This window comes from Lampetra planeri, chromosome 15 (assembly GCF_965212315.1).
Source record: "Lampetra planeri chromosome 15, kcLamPlan1.2.h2, whole genome shotgun sequence".
Lineage (NCBI taxonomy): Eukaryota > Metazoa > Chordata > Hyperoartia > Petromyzontiformes > Petromyzontidae > Lampetra > Lampetra planeri.
In genome coordinates this window covers 7,695,515-7,723,185 of record NC_136121.1, presented here as the reverse complement: position 1 = coordinate 7,723,185, position 27,671 = coordinate 7,695,515, and the positions used below count along the sequence as shown (strand labels likewise).

Genomic DNA, 27,671 nt, shown 5'->3' with positions numbered 1-27,671 from the left:
TGTTAAACTTCTTTCGCACCGTACGTAGCCAACCGAACTCATCGGAGCTGCGGGAATTAATTTGAGGTCCGGTATGGTTTGATGACCCATGTATGGCTATACATTTGGCACGATTTAAAATAACGGCAGTTAACATTTCACATAGCGCCATTCACACATACACGAATTCCTGACAGTGCATGCGTTTTGTAGAAACAACAAAAATCGTATTTACATTATCAGCCATGATCCAGCCACTGCTGGATAGAGGTTTCCCCAAGCTGTCTCCATTCAAGTATTGTGATGCAAAACTCCACGTCGCCCCTGCACAGGAGCTGATTTAATCGCTCCATCTCCAACGTTGGTCGTCCTCTTCTTTACCACTGCCAATGTCGTCATCAATCTCGACTATCAGCCATCAATTACTGATGATGTGTCCTGCCCAAGCCCAATTACTATCCTGTCAACAATATATCTTAATTTGTGTTCTGTGATCCACGTGTTTCTATCCGTGAATATCCAGAATGTATCTAACAGCAATCAAGTCACTGCTGGACAAAAGCCTTCCCGCACTGCCAGTTCACGGGGAACGTTTGACAATACTTCACCAAGCTGGCGGGGTGAGAGATTCGTGAAGTGACGGCCCAGCATCGGTTCACTCGTCATCGATGATAGACATGGCCAGAAATGGAACTGTGAATCTGTAGTACAGCCGTGTTAAACTGTAGAAAATAATGTCGTGTGACGATATAGAATCCACATCGATATGAATCTAGTGGTGCGAGTTTGTAGTATAGTGCTGTTTTGTAAAATCCCTGTAATGTGCTCCTGTAAGATATACAATGGCACGAATTTACAGGCGTTAACCTGCAGAATCTGCCGGGGTGTGAATCTTTATAGCCAAGTGGTGTTATTGCAGTTTTAAAATATATTGAAGTATCCATAATTGATATTGCTGAAACTTGTTAGAAAGATATCCCTACATCAACACTGACAAGAATGCATGGGATTTCTCTTGGTGAGCAGGTGTGCGATTTCTGCACTTTCGCCCTTAAACCAGACAAACTCGGGAATAGATTTTTCCTTGTCCCAACTTGAATGTAGAATCATGAACATCTAAAGGTATTTCACTAAATGGGCAGTTAAATTAGTTAATCCAATACACTGCAACATACGAATAAAGGATACTCTGTGCACACGATTCGATATGAATAATTAAAGAATGGAATTCAAAACATGATTCGATAAGTGTATAATACTTGTGTTTGTACTGACACCTTCCAATAATCCCTTCCAAATGGAACATTAGTAGGCTGGGGCGTAAAAGATAGCAACCAGTCTTAACAGAAGCATCTGCGAAATCAAGTGGAGAGGCTTCTTTTGAAAGAAAATACAGTATAATACAGACGGGATGACCAAGTGACTCAGATGCTAAAGTGGTGAGTTGGCACTAATGAGATCCTGGTTTCAAACCTAGGCAGTGACTCGTTGTGTCGGGAGTGGATGGTTTCAGCCTGGTCACCAATGCCTGTACAAAAAAAGCATCATACTGACGTGGTTAGTTGCTTAATATGGCTAAATTCGCGAGCTCAAAGAATTAAAAAATAACTTTAATTATCATGCAATGAACACAAAATATAATAGTAGTGCTGGAAAAGTGCACCCCCTACAGCATCTGCTTATGTTTACTTTGTGTAAACATAAAAAGTACTAATTAAGGGAGTTTCATTAGTTCTGTAAAACCATTCTGCACGGCTGTTCTCAGGCACACATGGCCACATGAGGATCTAATGCTGAATATTGTTCATTACAGGATGCAGAGAATGAACGAGGAATGGTGGAAATGTATGCTCTTGAATAGTTAATAATATTGGTGAAAACAATTATTTCTAGACCAGCTCTGCTTTGATAACTCTTAACATTTGTCTATTTTCCAAGGAAACCATTAATATTGCATTATAAATATTATATTTTATATGGAGTCGGATTACTGACAAAGTCCAACCAACCACTCGCGTATATAGTACTTTGGTATTTTCATTAAAAACAAAAACTCTCATGACAAACCAAATACTACAGCCGGATGCTATGGTATATTAAATATTTTATTACGTAAACCCTATTTACACTGAGTTTTTACTGTCAATGCTTACTTTTACAAAGTTAAACACACAACATTAAAAACAAATGGAACCTTAAATTCAATTCAAAAAACCTTTTTATCTTTTTCTAATTTCAAAAAATCTTTATATATATAGCTAGAAAGTTCGGGACATTTGGCTAGCATTGTCAAATAAAAAAACCAAACCTTTAAATACTGATAAAATTGCGGTTTGTGATTTGTATATCGATAATCATACGAAACATCACAAATGACATCATACAAACAGGACGAGACTTCAATGTTGAAAATGACAACATCTACAAATTTCATGTGAGATTTATGTACAGCAAAGTTTTTTCTTTAAAATATTTTAGAAAAAAAACATACAGTATTTACAGCGTTTAACAATCTAAGCCAAAGTGAAGCGTTGCCCTGTGAGCGTGGGGGGCCGGCCGGTGTCCACGCACGCTGGAGTGGCGGCGCTACCTCTGGCGGCGGTGAAGGTTGATCAACATGGCAGGGGCCTAACGTCTAAAACCGTGTCCTCTTTTTTTTAAGCGAGCATTCGTATTACTGAATACACAGAATTCATACAAAAAGACTGGTTACCACTAGTTATTAAGGAGGCGGCGTGAGCTACGACAAGACCCTTTGCGTGGTTACGAGGAAGGTGGCGCGCAGTTCTCGTGCCGTTCACGTGTCGCCATCTCTGCTCGGCTCATTGTATAGTCCACGTTGTTGTCGTCGTCGTCGGCTGTTTTCTTTCATGTTATTTGCGTGTCTTTTATCCCCTCTCGTTTTATTCACACCGTTACAAACAGCAGTGTCCTTTCTTAGGTCATTGGCAGGGCTTGCGGGATGTGGGGGGGAAAGCCGTGGGCCGGCGTGCCTTCAGGTGACGTGTCGCGCCGGGGGACGTCCCACCGCCGACACCACGCCGCCGTCCACCTTCTTGGCGCTGCACGCGACACACAGCGTGGCATGCACGCTCAGCCCTGGCACGCGTCATAGCCTCCACCCACTCCCCCCGCTGCAGGTGCTAATGCTCATAGTGGGACACTAAGATCTGGAAAGTCCATAGGATGTCGAATGAAGGGTCTGATTTGAGTTGGCAGAGAGGCACGTCTTATGCCGAATCACCACTTTCCTGCCGATTTGGCCAATTTTCTACTCCGAATAGCAAAATGTCAGTTTCTGCCACTAAGAGGTGTTTACTGTTGTTTCTTTTTGGATGATTTCAACAAAGCCCCTAATCTATTAAGTTATTATTATTATGATCATAGTGCCTTCAAATAAGGTGCCGCCCTTATTTCATAAACTGTATGAGCCAGGTTAGACCTTCCTTTCTCAGGACGTGTCAAGTGAAAGGGCAGACATGGTTTAGCACTTACAGGGTGCTTTACACACACGCAACTTTCATTAGCACTCTTGGATTCACAGTAAAATCCACTGGAGATGTCAACTAGTGCTTTAGAAAATACTCATTTTAGCAATGTAGAAAAACTGTTGGCTGTGTCATGTTCTTCGTGTTTGGGTGAAAGTTTCTTGACACCTTGACAGCACATGCCTTACGTGGCCACCACCGGTCACCATGACGACTGTGCCAGGCTATGTATGTTTCCACCACACACATACCATAATAACACATTCTTAAGGGCTCAAATAACAAAAAAACTAATTATTTGTTGATACTGTGTTGGCAGAGGTGCACGAGCACAAATAACAAAAAAGGTTGCCGTTTACATTTGTTGAAAATGTTAAAAGTTTGACTTTATTAAATAAAGATGTTAATTTCCAGCCATATAGTTTTTTCGACATCTCACAATGTATACTTCTCACAATATTAAACAAGATTAACGAGATTAAACCATTGGCCCAAATTCGAAGGCCACGATCAATAACTGTGCGCAGCATCGGCGAGAAGCAGGAGTTTGACACGAGCAGCAGGCCCGTGGGCGCCGTGGGGCCGCACAGCACGACAGGACAACTGTAAAAGGCCTTCGCGCTGCTCACAATCTTTCCCGTAGGGGCCTCAACACAATCGCTTCTCAAAAGGAACCTTTGCTTTGGGAAGTCCACACAAGGGAAAAGCACCCAGGATTGTTTTTCATTAATGCCATTGTTCAAACGCCAATTCATACGCCATCTTTAAAACAACACAGCGTGGCAGTCTGTAATGAAGGCCCTAAAAGCCACAGCAGGTCCGAAAAACGTCAGAACATCAACAAAACCTAAGCTCTGCTCTGTACAAAAGACATCGCTCTTGCACTTCCTAGCTTGCTATTCCGCTTAAAACATGAGAGACTTTGCAGCGACAAGTATGCATAAATTACAACAGTGTCGCTGCTAAATCTGCTAAGCTGTATGTTTTTTTTATTTTGTCGTGCGCTGTTATGTTTATACACTTTCCCTGTACAGCATCTTGATAAGCGTGTTGTATTTACATGCTCTATATATGTATAAAAATATTATTTGTCTATTTCCATCCTGGTCCTAGTCTAATACAACCACTCGCAGCAACTGTGCGCCACTCATCCCTCCACACAAGCATATCGGCCAAAGTGCCATAACTCAAGCGTGTTTTCGAGTTACCGGCCGGGCTACCTGGAAACACTTGTATTCTTAGGTTTTTTCGGTAAAGTCACGTAGGTCAAAAATTTAAATTAATAAAAGTAAAATAAAAATAAAATAAAAATCACGACGTTTCGGAGGCAACACAAGCTTCCGTCTTCAGGTGGAACAGTCACAGCACGACTGCTGCATCAAGTAAGAGAAATTCTTGGAATTTCTCTTACTTGATGCAGCAGTCGTGCGAGTGGTTGTATTAGACGGTTCCACCTTGTGTTGCCTTCGAAACGTCGTGATTTCTATTTTATTTTACTTTTATTAATTTAAATTTTTTACCTACGTGACTTTACCGAAAAAACCTAAGAATATGAATCCTTGCAGTCACGAAAGCTTCAAATCTAGAATGAATGGAAACACTTGGTCAGCACTGTGCCCCCCACTGTGTGGCTGGCACGCGGGGGCGGTGAGCACGTGGGCGGCAGTGGGGCCCCCTACCTGGCGCAGCCGCGCTCCTTGCGTGCCCTCTCGAGCAGCGCGCGATCCATGGTGCGCTCGTTGGGGCCGCGGCAGCGCGGGCAGAACCACTTGCCCTTGGGCTTGTGGCTCAGACCGACACAGCCAAAGTGGAACCACTCGATGGCACAAGCTTCGTTGTCGCAGCCGATCATGTCTCCATACGAAACCTGATGGGCGCACGGGGAGTGGTCCCGGGGAAAGAGGTACAAGTGGAGGGAACAAGGAAGTCAGTCGCAAATGTTTAGCGTTTGACGATTATTCAACTTTTTTTCCATGCAAAAGCACAGATGGCCCGCAAACCTATTTTCTGTATTGTTATATACTAGCCATGTCGTAGCCCTACATATTCGGTGTACATCATGATAGTTCCATGATATTTGAGAGACTACAACCCTGCTTGTAATCAATGTTGAATTAGTGCTGTTTTCAGGTAGGCAACAAGTGTGATTAATGGAGATGTGCTAGGTCAGCATGGGATAGCACAAGAGAATGATAATGGAAAGAGGCCACAATGAGTTGTGTGGTGTTAATAGCCTCACTATCTCTTAATACCCAGGTTACACAAAAAAAATCACAAAATAATTATACTTACTCCCCTAAAGGGAATGGCAGTAGAAGGTCACAGGTAATCAAAACATTGTCTTGAAAGATGGCCAGATGGAAGCCATTTAATATTTTTACATTTTCAAAAACAAACACGACAATAATTTCCCATACCTCTAATTAGCACTGTCGGCTAAGTATGGTGCAAATAAAGTTCAACATACATAAATAATACCAATAACTTAAAATGTATTTAAAATACTTTCACGAACTATGATGTAGATACCTGCTGGTAACAAAATGCTTACTTTTTTTTCCTCCAGAATGTAAAATAGCCCACAATTGTACAACTGTACTGCCATCTCTTGCAACTAGGTGGGCAACTGACATAAACACAAGTGGCAATTCATCTTAAACGCTGCATTGCCCTTATGTAGTTTAGCCATTGGGCCACCCCATTGACATCTGTCGCTGTGCGGCAACAAGGCGACCGTAGCGCCGGCCTGCAAGTGAAAATTTATCTGTCAGTAGGGGGCGATGTATAACTGAGAAACGGCTGAAACCTCATCACACAAGTTGCTCGCAGGTAGGGCTGCAAAACGTAACGAAGGCTGAATAGCAGCAGTTGCCACAAAAACTGTAAAAAAAATCCATTACCATACCATTATATATAAAGTGGGACTGAAGTTTGGTCACTCAAGAAATCTTTTAACGAAGCAAATAATGTATACATTCGGTATTTGTGACATTCTTACATAGTGCTAGGCTAACCCCACCCCCTCTGGTCCTTGCACCTGATTGGCTCACATGTGATGACGTCACATTTATCCCTCTATTTAAGACCAAAACAGGATGATTTATCCACAACTCTGGCTGTCGCCTGATGAGGCTGGTTGTAATCGCCGGCGAAACGTCGTACTCGAATTGTAAATGTTGTGGGTTTACTCTCAAACACACCGGTGTGCTCAACTAATAACGAATTGGCATGGTTTGTTCAAACTCTTAGGTTTTTTCGGTAAAGTCACGTAGGTAAAAAAATAGAAATTATAATAGAAATAAAATTATTAATCACGACGTTTCGGAGGCAACACAAGTCTCTGTCATCAGGTGCAACCGTCACAGCTAGATTTACTGTATCAAGTGGTTTGTTCAAGTGACAAACCTTACTAATTGGCTGTGTTGGGTGGTAGCGGGCTTTAACAACATATTTATATTTACGTGATCGAACCCAAAAAAATACTATTAGGGGGAGCTATGTTTTTGGAGGTACGGTGCGGGTGAGCTCACCTGGTTGCAGAGGCAGTAGGTGGGTTCGTCGGGGTCGACCGTGGACAGGTCGAGCTCGGGTGGCGAGTGCGGCTCCGTCTTGCCCCCGCCGCGTCCCACAGATGACCGCTTCTTTTTCTTCTTCCCGCCACCACCTGCGATTGCCAGTGCCACGCGCAGCACGCGATGTTGATGGCGGTTTACGTTGTCGTCATCATCACTGCCACCATCATTTAAGTTTCGTTCAGCAGTGGTACCTCCAGATTAAAAAGTGGACTTGATGTACGATATGACAATTGGCAAACGCGTACATAGTTGGTTCCTCGGAGGTTAATTATGCAGGGCAGCAGCGGAAATATTTCCTTGGAACAAATCAAATGTTATTGTTGGGTTTGTTGAGAATTTATTCATGCATTTATCGCCATATTTTCAATGGAGGAGAATGATTGAATTTTAAGAAATGTGTACTTAAAATACAGCTCTCCCTTGTCAGACAACTGCATAAATAAGCCACTGATGGGATAATTTACCTGCAAAATTTTTTAATGTGTTTTTTATTAAATGGTTTTGCCAAAAAATTTATTTTATGTATTTCATGTTTCCCGGTATATGTTATTTTACAATTGCTGAAAACAGTGACAGCTCAAATGCTGGCTGGTTTATTTTGGATCCGCCCCCCCCTTCATTGACATGAGGGTGGAGCCAACCAGGTGATGTCATGGTCTCCATCTGATAGGCCTCCCAACAGTCACGTGACCGGAGGCTGTGCCTAATCACCACATAATACCTGTGATTGGCCACCAATACGTTTAAAATTACAGCGCAACAGGCAGGAACCCAAGAACTTCAGATGAAGACTGTACAGATTATGTGAACCACAGCCCAGCAGAATAAGGGTGTTAGGGATATCTATTTTTTTTAAAGACCGAAGTGGGGACCTTCTGCTTCTGTGCTGAGCAGCGGCTCTCTGAAAGGGAGGCGATTTGCTTTGCATAAAGTGGATTGACAGCATAAATTACTTAAAAGCAAAAATAAAGGCCTACAGGAAGCAACCGCCATGACCATTGTTAGCCGCCATACCACGAGTGACAGAACAGAAGCGGATTTGGTCTGTGCTGCCGGGCCGAGAGTGTCGCCGTGCGTCGTCCCTCTGCTCACCTCCGGTGCTGCGCGCCTTCTTGGGCTTCGGTGCCTCGTCCAACTGCGCCGCCTCGGCCCCATTGGCCGCCAGGCTGTTTTCCAGCGTCTCTTTGCTGCGCTGCCGGTGCGACCTCTTTCCAGCGCCCTTCTCCAGGACGGGCGTGCCCCCACCGCTGCCGGCCCCTCCGCCGGTTCCCCCGCCTCCTCCCCCTGCCGCCGCCGCCGTCGTCGCGGCGTGGTTGGGGTGGTGCGACGTGTGGTGGTTGTTGAAGTGGTTCTGCGCGTGCGTGTGCGGGTGCTGATTGTTTTCGTGCCGCCCGCCCGCCCCGCCGATCCCGGCTGCCGCCGCCGCAGTGGCGGCGGCGTCGCCCGCTTTGTCCCTACGAGTGACGCCGGCCGTCGGAGTCGCGGCCGTCCCTGGCGCGGTCTCGCCGGCCGCTACGGCCGCCGCCACTGCAGCCGCCGTCTCTTCTTGATCGGCCAAGCGAGCGAGGGCCTCGGCTTGCCGCCAGCGCGACTCCGCGGCATCGGACACCATAGAGACGATGGCGAGCTTCTCGTCGCCGAGCTCGCGCGCACGAACCAGCGCGACCTGCAGCATCTGCAGTGCGCGGGCGCGGGGGCCACCCTCTGCCTCGGCCTCGTAGCGCGCAAAGCAGTCCTCCACCTCGCGTAGCACCTCTGCTCACACCACACATGCACAGAGGCATAAACACACAAATACAGACACACATGCATAAACAGATACATACACACAAAACGCAGATAATACAGAGGCATAAAAAGTCACATAAAGATGCATAAACAGACACACACACCATACTCAATATTCATTTAAGGGTGAGTTGACCTAGTGGTGGATTATAACAGGTTGCACTTGCTACTTGTTATCCATGGCTGGGAATGAAACTCAGGTTGCTGGGTTCATAGTGCAATGCACCAGCTACACTGTACCACTGCTCCGTACCACACACAAATACACACATACACAAGATGTTCGATTAGCTTTATTGATCTCAAGTGCTAATGGTTAGTGTCTATTAAGGAGACACATTGCACTTTTGGATTAGGTAGCCAGCATCATGCACGCCTGACCACCTTTTGTATCCTCTGTGCGGTTGTTGACCATGTTGCACTCGCCGCTTATTTAACATCGAGTCAACACCAATGGGAGGCCCAGTCGTGAGCGATCTCAAATGTCAATGGCGTGAAAGGCCACGAGTCAAATGAGGATTGCGAGGGATTATAACACGGTGAAAGACCACACTACGCTACTTGGTGCATGCAAACGCACACAGCTGCCAGACTATTACCATGTGAGACAGACGCTGCTCATCCTGCAAATAGTGGAAAAATCCCTTGTCGTGTCCCAAAATGACACCACATAAACACATCACAAGATCCACCACATAAACACGTCACAAGATCCATGCGCTACCCTGTCACCAAGAAGCCTAAGTGCTATTTATGATTCCACTTTGCATTTTTTTAAAGAAAGTGGGAGGCCACAAGCTGCACAACTCATTCGTAAAGGAGACCTCGGATAAATGCACATATAATTACAGGTGGAGAGTGCGGTGGGCAATGTATTGGTGGACACAAACAAATATAGTAATAATACAATTTAAGCACTGTGCATGTAGTGCTGAATAAATACAACATTAAATTAAGATACCACAAGAGTCATGTTGTCAGCATTGTAGGATATTATTATACACCAGAAAAAAGTCTATAAATGTAAATTGGACAAGAAAAAGCAGACATTTTTTTAGTAAAATATTTCAACTGAAGCAGAATAGTCTGATACTCTACCTTGCTAATTAACTTATACAACAAGTGCATTCATGCTGTGAAAATAGACGCAGGGCTTCGTTTGATTTTTATATTCGCCTGCCCAAGAGCCGGAGAATGCAGTCACCCAGAATCTGCTGTAAAGCCGCCACACGGGGGAGGAACTCCACAAAAACATTTTGTGCGACGCGCCAACCGCCGATATTAATCCCAACAGAACCTGCAGGGCATCCCCCACGGCACGTTCCTGCTACTCGCATCTCGTTCTCTCGGCGACTTCCACGCAGCGACCGGCAAGAAACAACCCGGCCACCGAGGAGGGAGGAGGTACGAGGTCACCATCACCCTTGTTCGGGAGCCGCCCTAAGGCTCGCCTCATCTCACGAGCGACTAACGTCGAATGCCGACGTCAGGGCATCATGAATTACTCTCCGCTGACATAGCGGCAGCGACCTTCCGTGCTCGCGTAACATGGATCGTGAGAGCCACTTGGAGCATCAAGCTACGACGACACATTTACTTGTCGAGGATATCAGCAAAGACGGATGGGCGGCAGGGATGCCGGACGGAGAGGCGTGCGTGGATAGAATTGTTCACCGCAAGACCATCACCACAGTGCTGACATTTTTATGCTAACGCTGCTCCTCAGCACGGTAAGCGCTCACGGCCGATAGACGCTCATTATAGAATTTTCAGTATGGCGGCGCACGGCAAATTGGACAATAACATCGTTGAGCAGCCTTCTCTGTGTTGTCGGAGTGACCTCATTTGGGGAGTGTGGAGTGGTTCAGGGGCTGCAATCCCTGTCCTTATTCTGGGTCATGGTGTCACCACTTTATAATTCATTTCTGGCTCCTGGGTAGAAATGAATGGCTCCTGGGTACGATGGGAGAGGCGCCCCAACGTGGATGAATCATCGGACTGGCAAGCAAATTAGTAGCACTGTATTTAGAAACACATACACACGTACACTGCATTTAAAGCTTCTTGCATATGGCCAATGATTTGCAACATTTAAAGAATCATTTCTAAGTGATTTAGCCATTCAAAAGCTTTTCCCGAGAGTTGGTGAACTACAGATACACTGCCAAGTTACATGGTTAATGGATTGGAGTTTGTAGCTCCAAACAGAAGATTATTTGATTTTCAAACTTTCAAGTTGGATTTTAATAAGCAGCTTCAGAAAAAAAAGTATTTGCTTTGTTAACGAAGGCATAAAAAATACCCATTGTCTATATATTTATATATCTTAAAGGTCTCAAAAAGCAACTATTTATTTAAACATGTGAAGGTAGGGTTGAGAGCTATGGTGTCCACCAAGCACCGAATAGAGTCCAATGAAGTATGATTTCAGCAGCAGCATAAGAAAGAGGTGTCTCACCTATACGTGCAAGAGTTGGACAGTCTCTCGACGAATTAATGGGTTTCCTGTACACTTTTGTCAAATTACTTGATAATGAAAAACAAGCCAAACATTTAGGAGATAAACCCCCCCTCTAGTTGCTTATAATGCATTTTAGGCTATACACGTGTAGCTTTAACTTGCCTAAAGATCGTTCCTTCCACTCTTTGGAATCGGATAATCAACCCATGGCACAGTGTCGTGTCTGAAGCAGCAAGTTACTGGGGGACGTGCACGCACGATTTAAGTATCAAGACGTAAACATCTGCGCAGTGCTCACGCGGATATTTTCTGCACGATTACTCCTCCTAAGTGATGGCTCCTTAGTTTCATCATCCAAGTTGAAACAGAACCTGCCATTACTCAGCCATTAATACAGATTCATGGCTGAACAATAAAGCACAACACATCCTACTGCTATGCATTTATAACCAGCACTTGGTAATGATATTGAGAACGTATGAATAGCTCAGTGGTCAATGAAGGATCACAACTCAATGGTATTCAAGAAGCTCAATGTTGGATTCCTGATTATGCCGCCAGGTAAATTCTGTAGTGAAAGCACTAATGAGCAAAGCATGCCGCAAAGTGAATGTTAAAGACTGACATATCAACTTGGTTAAAAGTAGGTCATTTTGTAGAAATACAAATCCCAAAACTAATTAAGTCATAACTGTGTAATTGTATGGTAGTGACAACTCGATCATTATAACTGAGCAAAGAAGAATGGAGATAAGAATGCTTTCAATTGAGAGACAGCAAGAGGACCATATCGAGCACAGAATACAAAGGGTAGATATAACTGAAACTTTGATTTAAAGCTTTCGTGACTGCAGGGATTCATATTCTTGGTTCTTTCGGTAAAGTCACGTAGAAGGGAAAGAATGAAATATTATAAATATAAAACAATAAAAATTCTCACGACGTTTCGACTGCAACACAAACAATCATCATCAGGTGTGAAATCCACAGCAAGAACATTTATTTTATTGTTTAATATTTATATTATTTTATTATTTCCCTTCTACGTGACTTTACCAAAAGAACCAAGGATAAAACTGAAACTGTTTAAGAAAAAGCAGAGGCTATGTATTACACGATAGATCACTTTTCTCAGTTTCCCAACTAATTCAAAGGGGAGATCCGTGGCACTTGAGCACAGCAATAAAACAGACAGAAACATCAACTTCATAAAAATTCATAATACACGTTTTTGGGTTAGATCGCGTTATTTATAAATGTGTCGTAACCCTCCACCACGCGACACGGCCAATCAGCAAAAAAAGTGTCACGTTGACAAAAGACAAATAGTTCACTACTTTAGCCCACCAGTGTGTTGAAGAGTGAATCCACAACATTTACAATTTTTGAGTACGACGTGTCGCTGGTAATTACATCCAGCATCATCGGGCAATTGCTGATTGGCCGTGTCGGGTGGTGGAGGGTTACGACACATTTCTAAATAATGCGATCTAACCCAAAAACGTTTATTACGAATAATATTGGCGTGAAAGCCTATGTGTTAAACAGAAACATCAACATTGCAGAGAACGGGTACGGGGTCCTTAAGGAACATTGCACATCATGCGAGGTATTTAACAGTCCGTTCATTTTCCAATTTGCGTGTTTGTGACTGTTGGAATACAATAATGTATATAGTTGGAAGGGAAGACGGCCCATGGTCAAGAATAATGACGGAGTGGTAGCCAAGGAATGGAACGTCACTGAAAGACTGAAGAGATGGAGCAACCAAATCAACTGATGTGCAGCAGGTGCTCAGTAACTTATTACACACTGCAGGATTATGAAAGTTGATGGTGGCTTCGGGAGGTCTTCATCCAGCAATGTGGATTGTGACCATGGCTCATGATGAGGATGACATTGTAATCGTTATAACTACAGTATCTCCATACGCAAACAAATCCCAAAGTATCCGATGATACTGACAGTGAACTCAGTCGGCACTCCATTGTTAAACAAAAGGACACGATCTTGGTGAGAACGCAAAATAATTGCAACAGCCTCTCACCAAATTAAATAAACGAAATAAGGCAAAAGCAATAACGAAACACAACGAGCTCTCACTTTAAGGTCAAGAGATAATGAAAGACTATGGGCTCTCAAGTGATTCAATAAAAACCAAGTGACTAACTTATTTGGGTGAATCACAGTGTATTTCAATGTCACATATCCCACACACTTGACATTTAGCAATACATGAACTGCGTACTTAAGAGTTATCTCTGCAGACGGGCACAAATTAATATTTTCTTCATACACAGCTTCGCGATGGTCAGGTCGCGACTAAAGCCAAAGGGTTCATCAGCTAAAACTTATTTGACTATCGTCATTCAGAGGACATGGTCCCCGTTCATGGCAGTGCCTCGCGTTATAATTTCCAGTCTACAAAGGGCATAGGCGCGCGTGCCATTGGTCGGCAGCGACGGGGTGGCGCTTAATTCGTTGTGGGAAATCGACGGGGCCGTCACCATTGGCATGCGAGCAGAACGCCCACCGCTCTCTGTTTTGATTGACGATGGAGGAGGAGGAGGAGCGCGATGGACGCGCTTTGAGCACGCGGGCTGAGAGGACAAGATGGGAAAGAGCGGAACCACACCAACCATGACCCCGACAAAAGTGTTGGGCCTCGACGCTGAACCCAGTTCTCTTTCCACTTCCTGTAGCCCTGACTCTGAGTCTACCCATGACCCAGACTCTAAGTCTAATTCTAACCTTGACTTTAACCTTTCCGACGACACTAACCAGATGACCCCAACTCGAACCCAATCTCCCCCCACCTCCTGCACCAACAACCGTAAACTTGACCCAACCATGACTAACTATATATCAGTCTAATCCCATCTCTTGCAGCAGCCCTAACCCTGACCATCACAAATAATTAGGGCCCTTTAACACTGCCCCCAATCACCTCTACCACTCTCAAATTATTATAATAAGCATAGACCTGACCGATCTTAATCCAAATGCCTGGCTCGTTCTATGCAGCCACATCTACTTGCAGTGCGTCAACTTCACACATAATCGCCGCTCACGCCAATCACTGTCTCGACTGGCTCTCGCAAGGTTTAACCAACGTGATAGAACGTGTCCATTGAATTGGAAAAGTCAAACCACCACCCCTTCCTGCTTTTGCGAAGCAGCCCCCACTGCACTGCAGTAACGTTGGCATCTACCCCAGGCCAAAGCGTCAGAAGCAACTGTTCACCAAGGGAAATCCGGAAGCTCGTGAGAGCACCCCTCCTCCCACCACCCCAAGTAAAAACGAGCCAGAAAACATCGTCCATATCACTAACAACCTGTACCCTGCACTGTCCATACGCAATACGTGTACGGACGGAGAGAGATGGTGGTGGATATGTGGCGGACAGTCCAGGAGGAGGAGCTCACGAGGTGAGGGAGGGGTTTAAAGAGGTCAAGGGGGAGGGGCTTAAGATTAGGGGAGGGGCTAAAACGCGAAGCGGAGAAATTGTGCAAAATTAGTGATTACATTGACATCGCTTTGCCATAAAACTATCACGCGGACGAAATGGATCATGGTATTAGCTAGGGAAACCTACGTTACGAGCTAACGAGAATGAGGTGAATGTCGGCAGAGCGGTTACGGTCAGGGGGGAGGGGCTGGGCTTGAGTGGGCGGTGCCAGGAGAGGCGAGTGGGAGGAGCCCGGCACCCACGTGGGTGGGTGTGGCTTAATATTTCGCGCGCGCGCTGTGGGCGGACGTGACGGTAGGACATAACTCATTAACATAAATTGTAATATTAACATAAGGATGACGCTTCCGGTCAGCGCGCGCGCGTGCCGGTGGTGGGGGGGTGAGTCGGGAGGAGGAGGGGGGAGACGTGCCACGTGCATCGAGAAGGAGTTGCCGACTCCATTCCCCCCCTATCGAGCATCCCTCTACAAACACAACAACCATGATTGGAACGTACATTGCGCTATACAACAACCCTGGTGCAGCACGTGGAGCGCCCGTTCCCTTTCCCCTCTCGTCGTCCCGTCGTGGCATGTAAGCCCCGCCCTGCCCGCCCGCCCCCCACACACCAATTCTCGCTTGAGGAAGCCGCAACTACAGTGGAGGAAGCAACCATTACAGGCGTCGCGAGGCGAGCACCGCGTTCAACGAACACCCGCAGCAGCAGCTACTCCCCACCACCACCGTTAAGACGACAGTAGCAGCGCGAGTTATTAGCATTCATATTGTCGCCTTGAGGGCCGAGCGCACAGCGAACCCCCCCCCCTCTCTCTCGCCTCGGGTTTTGTTAAAGCTCGGCTAGGGCGGGAGTTGAGAGGGGATAAGTCGTGGCGGGGGGGTCCCGTGTAGGGGAGGCACGGCAGGGAGGAGTGGGAGGAGATGCAGTTGGCCATGCGCGCGTGTGGGGGTGGTGGCGAGGAGGACGAGGAGGGGGGGGGACGTTGCTGGCGGCGGGCCAAGGCGGCACGGAGGCACGTAGCGAGCACGGCTTTCATGGCTTCCGATCCTGACTGCCTGCCCGCCCGCCTGCCCGCCTAGTCAACCCGACTGCCTCGAGGTGCCCGCCCGCCCGCCCGACTGGGAAGGGAGCCCAGTCTGTGCACTGCTGTACAGTAACTCTCCCCGCTCGCTCGCTCACTCCACCCACCCACCGCGGTAATAAAAAAAACAACAAACCTCGCACGAGCAAAGCCCGGGCTTGGTGCCGTGGTTTATAAAACGACGCGAATGTATCTCGCGCGGCGTGCACACAACGGGAGAGACGACAGCACCGCGAGCAAGCCACGGGGAGACCGAAGCTGAACCACGCCAGCACAAGGCAGCCTCGCTCACCACCCTCCCCAGCCATCACCCTCCCCACCACACTCTAGCAAAGAAAACCAACAAGGACTCTCCCGCCCCACTACACCACCACCAACCACACAATACTCCAGCAAAGCGAAGCAAAATGACTCCCGCCCCCCACTAACCACGTCCACCACCGCTAAACGCCAAACACCACGACGACGACGCCAAAGCGCGAGTTGCCGGCGAGACCCAGAAGTAGCAGCAGCAGCGTCAGAGAAACAACAACACCACCAGTCACAAGCAACAAACACAACCTCGATAACATCAGCGGCTTGTCCCTTCTACCGCTCGTGCTGCTGTCGCCTTCTCTACGACTGCTCTCACGTCCCCCCTCCCTGCCCCTGCCGCGATCTCTCCTCCTCCTCTTCGTGTTTGCGCTCTCGTCGCAACTGCGTGTGCGGCTACCGAATCGTGCGTCGCCACCGATTCTGACGCTGTTGATTCTGCTCGTTGCTAACCCCCCGTGCTTGCACTGACAGGACGACTTGTGCCGATCCAACTGCGTGTGGTGCTGCTGCTATGAAAGGGTCGGGGCACTCCATTCCCGCACTGTACCCCGACGCATCGTTAGCGAAGCTGTCTTGGTCCCCCCCCCCGTAAGCTCCCCCCGTGCCTTGGTGGCTCGAGCAATAAAGCAAAGAGGTGAACCCCGAGTATTGGTGCGTGTGTGTGTGTTTGTGTGTGCTTGAAGTAGCAATACGCGGGAGGCTCACACGGACACACTCGTAGACAAAGTGGACAGAGAGACTCGCATGAACACACGCACATATTCGTAGACAAAGCGAGCAAGAGACTCACATGAACACTCGTATACACGGTGAGCAAGAGACATGGATACACGTGGACACACGTACACACTCGTATACAAGGTGCGCAAGAGACATGGACACGTACACACTCGTATACAAGGTGCGCAAGAGACATGGACACGTACACACACGTACACACTCGTATACAAGGTGCGCAAGAGACATGGACACACGTACACACTCGTATACAAGGTGCGCAAGAATGGGCGACTGAGTTCACGTGACAGCCGAGGTCAACAAGACGAGAGAGAGAGACTAAGGAGAGGGAACAGGGATGGAGGTGTACAGCAAAAGAGAGACGACGCAATATGGAGCGAGAGGTTTCAGGCACAAGGTCGGTGATAAGGAAAGGTTCGGGACAAGACGAGAAGGAAACAATGAGAGTTTGAACAAGTAGCGAGGTCTGACAGGGAGGTAGGAATGAGCTGCAAGAAGGAGACGGACAGACGACGACGACAACACCGAGAGGAATGAGTTGACAACAGGATGAGAGAGAGAGAGAATACACGGTACAAGTAACAGGAATGGAGGAAGCGTGGAGAGAGAAACAGGAGACATATAAACAGATGAACTAGGGGGTTGATATAACACGGAGATGGACAAAGATGTTAGGGAACGCGGAAGGCGACAAGGAGACAACATGGGACGTGGACAACTGGATGATAGAGCAATGAGACGAGACACGGAGCAATGCTACAGAACTCAAGAGACGGGCAGTACGGAGTGATGGGAAAAGGTGACTGGACAAGAGGAGGAGGAAGAAGAGGAGGCAGAACTAAAGTGGTGGTAGACGAGAAGCCGACAGAGCAAGTAGACGAACACGAAGAGTTGAACGGAACAAGTGAAAGGAACTCGCGAGACAAGAACGAGGCGGTTCTCATGCAGAGGTGGTGGACCTCCGGAGTGATGGAACAAGCAGGATGGGTCCTAGGGCAGGTGGAAACTCTCGTCCCAGACGGGAGGGAAGAGCAAGAGAGGTGTTTAAGCAAAGGGAAGAAGAACTCCATGCCGTACAAAGCGATGTGAGTGTGCAAGGGTGGGTGGGGGACGAGATGGGGGGGGGAAGGAGGCGAACACAAAGCACGAACACACACACATCCACCACATCCCAGAGGCAGAGAGGAGATACGTCAACGCATGTGTACATGTAAGCACATGCGTACACACAAACAGGGATTTAGCACGCACATACATGCAAGCGTGCACATTGCACGCGAATGTAAAAAAAATAGAAACACGTACAGCATATGGACAGACTGATATATACACACGCACGTACAATAACTCAGACGCACACATTAATGCAAATTCGAACAATGCACATATGCAGGAACACATCATGCAACGCGAATATACTCCAGCACATACATGAACACAAAGACGTATGTACGCGTGACATGCAACATGGCTTAATCGTTAACACAATCCCATTTAAAGACACACGGACATTTACACACGTGTACTTTCAGCATACTTACTGACACATGCAAACGTATCGTACACGTACGCGAACACACACTCGAGTACTCCAACACATACATAATCATATATACACATGTACAAGTACACAAAGACAACCAGACTTACACGTGCATATGTACACAATACAAAACAGGTACACGTGTACACACAAACATACGTTATTCACATACAAAGACAAAACGAACACATCACACGCGTACTCAACAACACTAAAATACACAGGCGTACAAAGACACACACACATACACCAGGTACACACACACATCACACTAACACATGCACACTCACACACACAACCACAAGTGTACACGTACACACATACACAGGGACACACATAAACAGGTATACACACACATACACAGGTATACACCCACACATCACACTAACACATGCACACTCACACACAACCACAAGTGTACACGTACACACCCATACACAAAGACACACACACATACACCAGGTACACCCACACATCACACTAACACATGCACACTCACACGACCACAAGTGTACACGTACACACCCATACACAAAGACACACACATACACAGGTACACACACACACATCACACTAACACATGCACACTAACACACACAACCACAAGTGTACACACCCATACACAAAGACACACACATACACCAGGTACACACACACATCACACTAACACATGCACACTCACACACAACCACAAGTGTACACACCCATACACAAAGACACACACATACACCAGGTACACACACACATCACACTAACATATGCACACTCACACACAACCACAAGTGTACACACCCATACACAAAGACACACACATACACCAGGTACACACACACATCACACTAATACATGCACACTCACACACAACCACAAGTGTACACACCCATACACAAAGACACACACACACATACACCAGGTACACACACATCACACTAACACATGCACACTCGCACACAACCACAAGTGTACACGTACACACCCATTCACATAGACACACACACATACACCAGGTACACACACACATCACACTAACACATGCACACTCACACACAACCACAAGTGTACACGTCCATACATACGAACACGTATAGACACACACACGTATAGACACACACACAATGCCACACACACAGCAGGGAGACAGACACACATGAGTGTTGGGGGAAGCGATGGCAGTGATGGGGCTGACCAGGTACTCTCTCTCTCTCTGTCTGTGTGTGTGGAGGACTAGGATGAGGCTGTGTGTGTGTGGAGGATGAGGATGGTGGATGACTTACCTTGGTATTTCACGTCGATCTCCCGCATGAGGGTGACATTTCTCTGCAGATCAAAGGGGAGCGACTCCACGCTGTCCAGGTAGTCGGCCACGAAGCTCGCCGTGTACAGTCCTCCTCCTGCTGCTGATCCTCCACCTCCACCACCACCTCCACCACTACCACCTCCACCACCGTCCCCACTCGCCTGGCCCAACATCTTCGGTCACATCGATGGGTCCAAGTGGCGGGGTCCGGGCGGAGAGAAGTGGCGGCGACAGAGGCAGACTAAGAGCCGCAGAGATAGGACAGACGTGGGGGGGGAGATAGAGACTATCAATATAGAGGTTGAGGCCACGGACAAAGACACACAACAACACAACAACACCACCAACAAGGGGCACCCCCCCCCCAGCTAGAATCACAGGCAGGAAGACACCGACAGGGAGATAACTACGACGCCGGGGAGACACGGGGCAGGAGAAGCAGAGATGGTGGTGGTGATGGGGGGGGGGGCACACACACGAGGAAGATGATGAGACAGTGTTTAAGAGAGAGATGTGAGAGTGTGCTTAAGGTAGAGAAGAGAAGAGACGAAGGAAGACGAATGGGAGGTCAGAGAGCGGCGGGAGACGAAGGGAGAGAGACACAGAGATAGGGCGAGAGGTGGTGGTGGGAGACACACACACGAGGAAGATGACGAGACAGTGTTTAAGAGAGAGATGTAAGAGTGTGCTTAAGGTAGATAATAGACGAAGGGAGACGAAGGGAGAGAGACGTGGGGGGGGGGGTCGCACCTCGTTCCCGGCAACACCGGACGGGCCGCGAGAGAGAGAATTAATGAATATAAACACACGACACGTACAGAAACAACAGAGAAGAAGAAGACGATGGTGGAGGGGGGGGGTGAGACGAAGAGCGATGACCACAGAAATAGAGAGAGGTTATGAGCGAAGGGGGGGGGGCAGGAAATAATATAGATACAGTACACACGCGGCGGTGGTGGTGCACAGAGACGAGACCAACAGGGCTACTTACACAAACAAGTATGGAGACAAGCTTGGGACGAAGAGAGACGCACCGAGACACAGCGATACACAGAGACACCGAGACACAGGAGGAAGACGAGGAGGGAACGAGGCGACGATACAGACACGGAGTTAACGCCGCGTGGTCGGGGGACGCACAGAGTTGAGGACTGTAGGGCGACACGGGGGGGGCACACGAGAGACGACAAGGCGGACACAGACGATAGGACAACAGTCTGACACACACAGAGACACACACAGACACACACACAGAGAGACGAGGGAGTCCGTCACAGTCGGACACACAGAGAGACACACAGAAACAGACACAGAGAGACACACAGACAGACACAGAGAGACACACAGAGAGACACAGAGAGACAGAGACAGACAGAGAGAGACGAGGGAGTCCGTCACAGTCGGACACACACAAACAAGAAGACACTCACACGTGCAATGAATGTTCGCCGTGCTTCAGAGGGCGCGCAACGCAGTCGCTCGCCCCGGGGAACACGGAGAGAGACGGAGAGAGACACGGACGGAGGGCGAAAGAGGAGAGAGGGGAGAGAGACGGAGGGCGAGAGAGAGACAAAGACGGAAAGGCCAGAGAAGCGGCAGAGGCGATGACGATAATAAACCCCCCCACCCTCAAGTAAATACGCGCCGCGTAAAAAAAAAAATCTCTCACAACGTAGAGAGTGGAGAGAGAGGGGAGTGGAGAGAGGGAAGAGTGTGGGGAGAGAGGAGAGAGAGAGTAGAGAGAGAGTGGAGAAGAGAGAGGGGAGAGCAGCAGCAGCTAGGAGCAGTGGGGCAGCAGCAGTAGCAGCAGTTTCAAACAGGCGAGGGAGCAGCGCCAGTGCGCATGTCCGGAAATGACCAAATATGGGAGGCGCCACGGGGAGGCGGCGTGGCCAGCGGTGAGGGCTGTGGTGCAGTGTTGGTGGGGCTCTAGTGTGAGAGGCTGTAGTGTGTGAGGCTGTAGTGTTGGTGGGGCTGTAGTGTGTGAGGTTGTAGTGTGTGAGGCTGTAGTGTGAGGTTGTAGTGTTGGTGGTGCAGTGTTGGTGGGGCTGTAGTGTGTGAGGCTGTAGTGTTGGTGGTGCAGTGTTGGTGGGGCTGTAGTGTGTGAGGCTGTAGTGTTGGTGGTGCAGTGTTGGTGGGGCTGTAGTGTGTGAGGTTGTAGTGTTGGTGGTGCTGTGTTGGTGGGGCTGTAGTGTGTGAGATTGTAGTGTTGGTGGTGCAGTGTTGGTGGGGCTGTAGTGTGTGAGGCTGTAGTGTTGGTGGTGCAGTGTTGGTGGGGCTGTAGTGTGAGAGGTTGTAGTGTGTGAGGCTGTAGTGTTGGTGGGGCTGTAGTAGTGTAGTGTGTGAGGCTGTAGTGTTGGTGGTGCAGTGTTGGTGGGGCTGTAGTGTGAGAGGTTGTAGTGTGTGAGGCTGTAGTGTTGGTGGGGCTGTAGTGTGAGAGGTTGTAGTGTGTGAGGCTGTAGTGTTGGTGGGGCTGCAGTAGTGTAGTGTGTGAGGCTGTAGTGTTGGTGGTGCAGTGTTGGTGGGGCTGTAGTGTGAGAGGTTGTAGTGTGTGAGGCTGTAGTGTTGGTGGGGCTGTAGTGTGAGAGGTTGTAGTGTGTGAGGCTGTAGTGTTGGTGGGGCTGCAGTAGTGTAGTGTGTGAGGTTGTAGTGTTGGTGGTGCAGTGTTGGTGGGGCTGTAGTGTGAGGTTGTAGTGTAGTGTGTGAGGTTGTAGTGCGGTGGTGTAGTGTTGGTTGGGCTGCAGTGTGAGGTTGTAGTGTGTGAGGTTGTGGTGTAGTGTTGGTAGGTCTGTAGTAGTGGAGTGTGTGAGGCTGTAGTGTAGTGTGAGATTTTAGTGCGGTGGGGCTGTAGTGTGAGGTTGTAGTGTAGTGTGTGAGGTTGTAGTGCGGTAGTGCAGTGTTGGTGGGGCTGTAGTAGTGGAGTGTGTGAGGCTGTAGTGTAGTGTGAGGTTGTAGTGCGGTGGTGCAGTGTTGGTGGGGCTGTAGTAGTGTAGTGTGTGAGGCTGTAGTGTAGTGTGAGGTTGTAGTGTGTGAGGTTGTAGTGTGTGAGGCTGTAGCGTGTGAGGTTGTAGTGCGGTGGTGCTGTAGCGTGGTGTGTGAGTCTGGTGCAGTGTAGTGGGGCTGTAGTGCAGTGGAACCCAAGTGTGTGCAGTGTGAGGCTGTTTCTGCGGTGTAGGGTTTCTGCAGTGTAGGGTATCTGCAGTGTGTGCAGGGTGGTGCAATGTGGTGGGGCTGTAGTTCAATGGATATGAAGTGTGTGTGTGCAGTGCAGGGTATCTGCAAGTGTGGTGGGCCTGCAGTGTGTACAGGGTGGCTGTGTAGTGTTTGAGGCTGTTGTACAGAGTGTAGGGTGGTTGTAGGGTGGCGTGTAGGGAATCTGTCGTCTGTGGGTGACAGTGGGACTGTGGGCCTGAAGTGCAGTGTTGGGCTGTAGTCTGTGTATTGTGGGGCAGTAGTGCAGTGTATGACGTGTGTGTTGTCCACGGTTGTAGTATGTGTGTCGTTAGTTTAGGGAGGCTTGTGTGCAGTGTAGAGTGGAGCTGTAGTGTTACTAGTGTGGTGTGGGTCTGTAGTTTAGTGTACTAGTGTGGTGTGTGGGTCTGTAGTTTAGTGTACTAGTGTGGTGTGGGTCTGTAGTGTAGTGTACTGGTGTAGTGTGGGGCTGTAGTGTAGTGTACTAGTGTGGTGTGTGCCTGTAGTGTAGTGTGGTTCTGTAGTGTAGTGTACTAGTGTGGTGTGTGGCTGTAGTGTGGTGTGGGTCTGTAGCGTAGTGTACTGGTGTGGTGTGGGGCTGTAGTGTAGTGTACTAGTGTAGTGTGGAGCTGTAGTGTAGTGTACTAGTGTGGTGTGTGGGGCTGTAGTGTAGTGTACTAGTGTGGTGTGTGGCTGTAGTGTGGTGTGGGGCTGTAGTGTAGTGTACTAGTGTGGTGTGGGGTTGTAGTGTAGTGTACTGGTGTGGTGTGGAGCTGTAGTGTAGTGTACTAGTGTGGTGTGGGTCTGTAGTGTAGTGTACTAGTGTGGTGTGGGGCTGTAGTTTAGTGTACTAGTGTGGTGTGGGGCTGTAGTGTAGTGTACTAGTGTGGTGTGGAGCTGTAGTGTAGTGTACTGGTGTGGTGTGGGGCTGTAGTGTAGTGTACTGGTGTGGTGTGGGGCTGTAGTTTAGTGTACTAGTCTGGTGTGGGGCTGTAGTGTAGTGTACTAGTGTGGGTTGGGTCTGTAGTGTAGTGTACTAGTGTGGTGTAGGGCTGTAGTGTAGTGTACTGGTGTGGTGTGGAGCTGTAGTGTAGTGTACTGGTGTGGTGTGGAGCTGTAGTGTAGTGTACTAGTGTGGTGTGGGTCTGTAGTGTAGTGTACTAGTGTGGTGTGGGGCTGTAGTTTAGTGTACTAGTGTGGTGTGGGGCTGTAGTTTAGTGTACTAGTGTGGTGTGGGGCTGTAGTTTAGTGTACTAGTGTGGTGTGGGGCTGTAGTTTAGTGTACTAGTGTGGTGTGGGGCTGTAGTGTAGTGTACTAGTGTGGTGTGGAGCTGTAGTGTAGTGTACTGGTGTGGTGTGGGGCTGTAGTGTAGTGTACTGGTGTGGTGTGGGGCTGTAGTGTAGTGTACTGGTGTGGTGTGGGTCTGTAGTGTAGTGTACTAGTGTGGTGTGGGTCTGTAGTTTATTGTACTAGTGTGGTGTCAGGCTGTAGTGTAGTGTACTAGTGTGGTGTGGGGCTGTATTGTAGTGTACTAGTGTGGTGTGGGGCTGTAGTTTAGTGTACTAGTGTGGTGTGGGGCTGTAGTTCAGCGTGGGGCTTTATTGTGGTGTATGGGTGTAGAGTGGCTGTCCGTGCAGTGTGTGGGTGTCGCGTGAGACTGTAATCTGGCTGTAGTGGATGTTGCGTAGGTATAGTTTGGCTGTAGGGTCAAGTTGCATTTAAGCGTAGTGTACATATCTAGTGTGCATGCAGTGGCGTGTATATAATAGTGCAAAAACATGTGTGGTTGTAGTTGAGTGTGTTTCCGCTGTGTAGTGTAAGGCAGTACTTTGTCTGTAATGTGTATGCAGTAGGTGCGGTGTTGTGACGCATGTGGAAGTGTGGATTATTGTGTGCCTATAGTTTAAGTGTGGATTTATTGCTTTGGCGGTAGCAATGGTGTAGGGTGTTGCTGTAGAGAATGGCTATGGTGTAAACACCGAGTGGTTGTTGTAGTGCATGGCCATCGTGTCTTGTGTGTTGTTTAGCTCCATCTCTGGTGTAGTATGCGGTTGCAATTTTGACACTTTGACAGTGGTGTCTGGTTGTTTTATATATAGTGGTGTTTAGTGTAGTGGTGTGGGGCTGTAGTGTGGCTGTATTGTAGGGTGTAATGTGCTGTGTTACACACTTTCGTTGTGTCATGTGGCACGCTGTGGGTCGTGCCACGTGTGTGTGTAGTCACTTGAAGTACTGCGGTTGAGTTTGCTGCAACACAACGAGTCGGTATCACGGTATTATTTAGACATTGGAGGGGACACTTCCATCACGGCACTCTAGCAGATATTGTGTTGTAGATTTCCATATCCGCAAGTACTCTATACACAACAGCAATACTGTGATATCGCGTGACTGATGGTGTTAACAACTGCTGGACAACATTACTATATTAACGCATTGCTCTATCTACGCATTTCACTTCTTACGTTGTAACGTGTGGTCGATTGTATATGTAAATGTTGTCTATTATTCAAACGCAAGATGGGAATACACAGAAGCAAATGCAATTGCAGAAGCCCTTCCCACGCCACCTCCAGCTCATTATATGGAACGCATCCCAATTGATTTATTTTTCGTCTTTATCATCGTCTCGTTGTCTTGCCCTAACCTGCTTATTTAACAAATCTACACGAATTTAGTATTTTGCTATGCAGTGATATAGAGGACTTTTGGGGGGGTTATGCGTGGATGGGACTTACATATGCACCGCATGGCAATGCTCTCCTTAATGAACTGCTGATGTGTTTGTTTTATAATAATAATATTCAAAGGCTATGTGATATTAATTTGTTTGAAAAGTCATTGCAATGAAGTTAATCGAACGTCTTTAACCATTAGCTGACATGCAATGTGGACAATACTGCATAGTACAGAATGTAACTGATTTAACAACAATAAATTCCAGAGTAAACATTTTACAATGATACATGGGTTAAAAGTACACAATTAAATGCTGTATATCAGTGCATTATACCTATTACCAACACGTGTTCTTTATACTGGACTTATATCAATGTGTATTGATTGTAAACAGTAAATTGGTGACATAGTAACAGCTTATGTGAAAGTAAAATTAGAGCCAATGTGATATATAAACGAAACGTTATTTATTGAAGTGGATTTCATGAATAGCTTATGCATTTAAGTTCTTGGGCAATTACTTTTCCTTGCAGTTGACATCTGGACATTTAATTAATGAAGCTACCAAAGCAGTCCCTTTAATAATAACTTCAGTAATGTAACTACAGTAAGGATGTTAATGATGCAACACCTGCATCAGATTATTCACCACACACGTGTCGGCGTAAATTGCCCCCCAAAACAAGTTTTCACAAACTCAACGTATCTGAAATCAACTGAAAGCACACTTAAGTACGTATAAAGTATAACAGTGGACGGGGAATACAAAGTGGCTGTCGCTAGAGCCATTTAATGGTTAAAACTCGCGGGCGCATTCAAATTGCGCGCCCTTTCCCAGCCGCACTCGGCGAGAAGCCCCCAGGAGCGAGGCTTGCACAGCGGCTTGTGTCGCCGGGGATGGGGACACAAGTGTGGGACACCACAGCCGCCACAGCCACCACGGCGGGGGGGGACCCGGGGGGGACGCGGGGCTCGAGGGGCTCGAGGGGTTCATCGCCGCTGCCGCTCGCACCTCGAGCGGCGGCGGCGGCGGCGCGGGGAGCGCAATGCGCGCCATTTCGTGAGTCAGGGGGGCGGGGGAGGGGGGGTGAGGGGCGGGGGAAGAGGGGTAAGGGGCGGGGGAAAGGGGTAAGGGGCGGGGGAAGGGGGGTGAGGGGCGGGGGGGAGGGGGGTGAGGGGCGGGGGGGAGGGGGTTGAGGGGCGGGGAAAAGGGGGGTGAGGGGCGGGGGAAGAGGGAGAAAGGGGCGGGGGAAGGGGGTGAGGGGCGGGGAAAGGGGGGTAAGGGGCGGGGGAAGAGGGAGGGGCGGGTGAAGTGGGGGGTGAAGGGCGGGGGCGGTCGTGGGGCTGAATGGAATGAGGGGCGGGGGATCAATGGGAGGGGGGTGAGGAACGAGGGGCGGGGCCACAACTCCCACTCCCTCTTTGCGCGCCAATAATTATTTTCGAATTTTTTTTTACAAACGTGACGATACAGCAGCCCCCAATGTAAACAACAACGCGCATATTACACACGCAGTGTTAACACCACCACCACAGGCGCAGGAATCCGCCTCATTCATGGCCAACAACCACAACAACATCATCGCGAGCACGATGCGTTGTTGCAGGAGGCGTGGGCTTCGGCTTATTACCGCCGTCCACGAGGAGGAAGAGCCTCGCCACTCGCTACGGTGGTGGGCGGAGACGCCTCGGCTTGTTTTACAATAAAGCGTGGACACTACCGTGTGTGAAGGAAGCCGCGCGACACGAAGGGACGAGCACACAGACCTCGTCGTTGTTGTTACATCGTCAAACGCGTACAGTGCAGTGGCGGCATTGGTTCTATTGAGGGTTTCTCTTGTGGGCGGTTTGAGGTTTTTGGGCTGCTTAGGAGGGGAGGGAGGGGGTTAAAGGGAAGGGCACCGCCGAGCGTTCAGCAGCAGTAGCAGCTGCCCCTTGCGTGTACACAGAGAGAGAGGAGAGAGCGCGCAGCAGTAGAAGGCGGCGTTTGTCCTCAGCGGTGTCGGAATGCGGTGGGGGGGGGCACGTGGGGGGGCGGGGCGGTGGGGGGGCACGTGGGAGGGG

At 48.4% G+C, this 27,671-nt stretch overlaps 1 protein-coding gene across 2 annotated transcripts; it reads right to left on the bottom strand.

Annotated features, from left to right (window-relative positions):
• Positions 1-1,571: 1,571 nt before the first annotated feature.
• Positions 1,572-25,184, bottom strand: ING1 (inhibitor of growth family member 1). 2 transcript variants are annotated; one of them, XM_078600941.1, is made up of 6 exons: positions 25,099-25,184; positions 19,713-19,976; positions 8,135-8,797; positions 6,998-7,131; positions 5,147-5,334; positions 1,572-3,041 (listed from the first exon to the last, which is right to left on the bottom strand). In XM_078600941.1, the coding sequence occupies exons 2-6, from the start codon at positions 19,906-19,908 to the stop codon at positions 2,975-2,977; spliced, it is 1,248 nt and encodes a 415-aa protein (XP_078457067.1). In that variant the 5' UTR covers positions 19,909-19,976; positions 25,099-25,184; the 3' UTR covers positions 1,572-2,974. The 2 variants fall into 2 exon arrangements, with proteins under 2 accessions (XP_078457067.1, XP_078457066.1); XM_078600940.1 differs by lacking the exon at positions 25,099-25,184 and adding an exon at positions 20,727-21,551.
• Between the last annotated feature and the right edge of the window lie 2,487 nt (positions 25,185-27,671).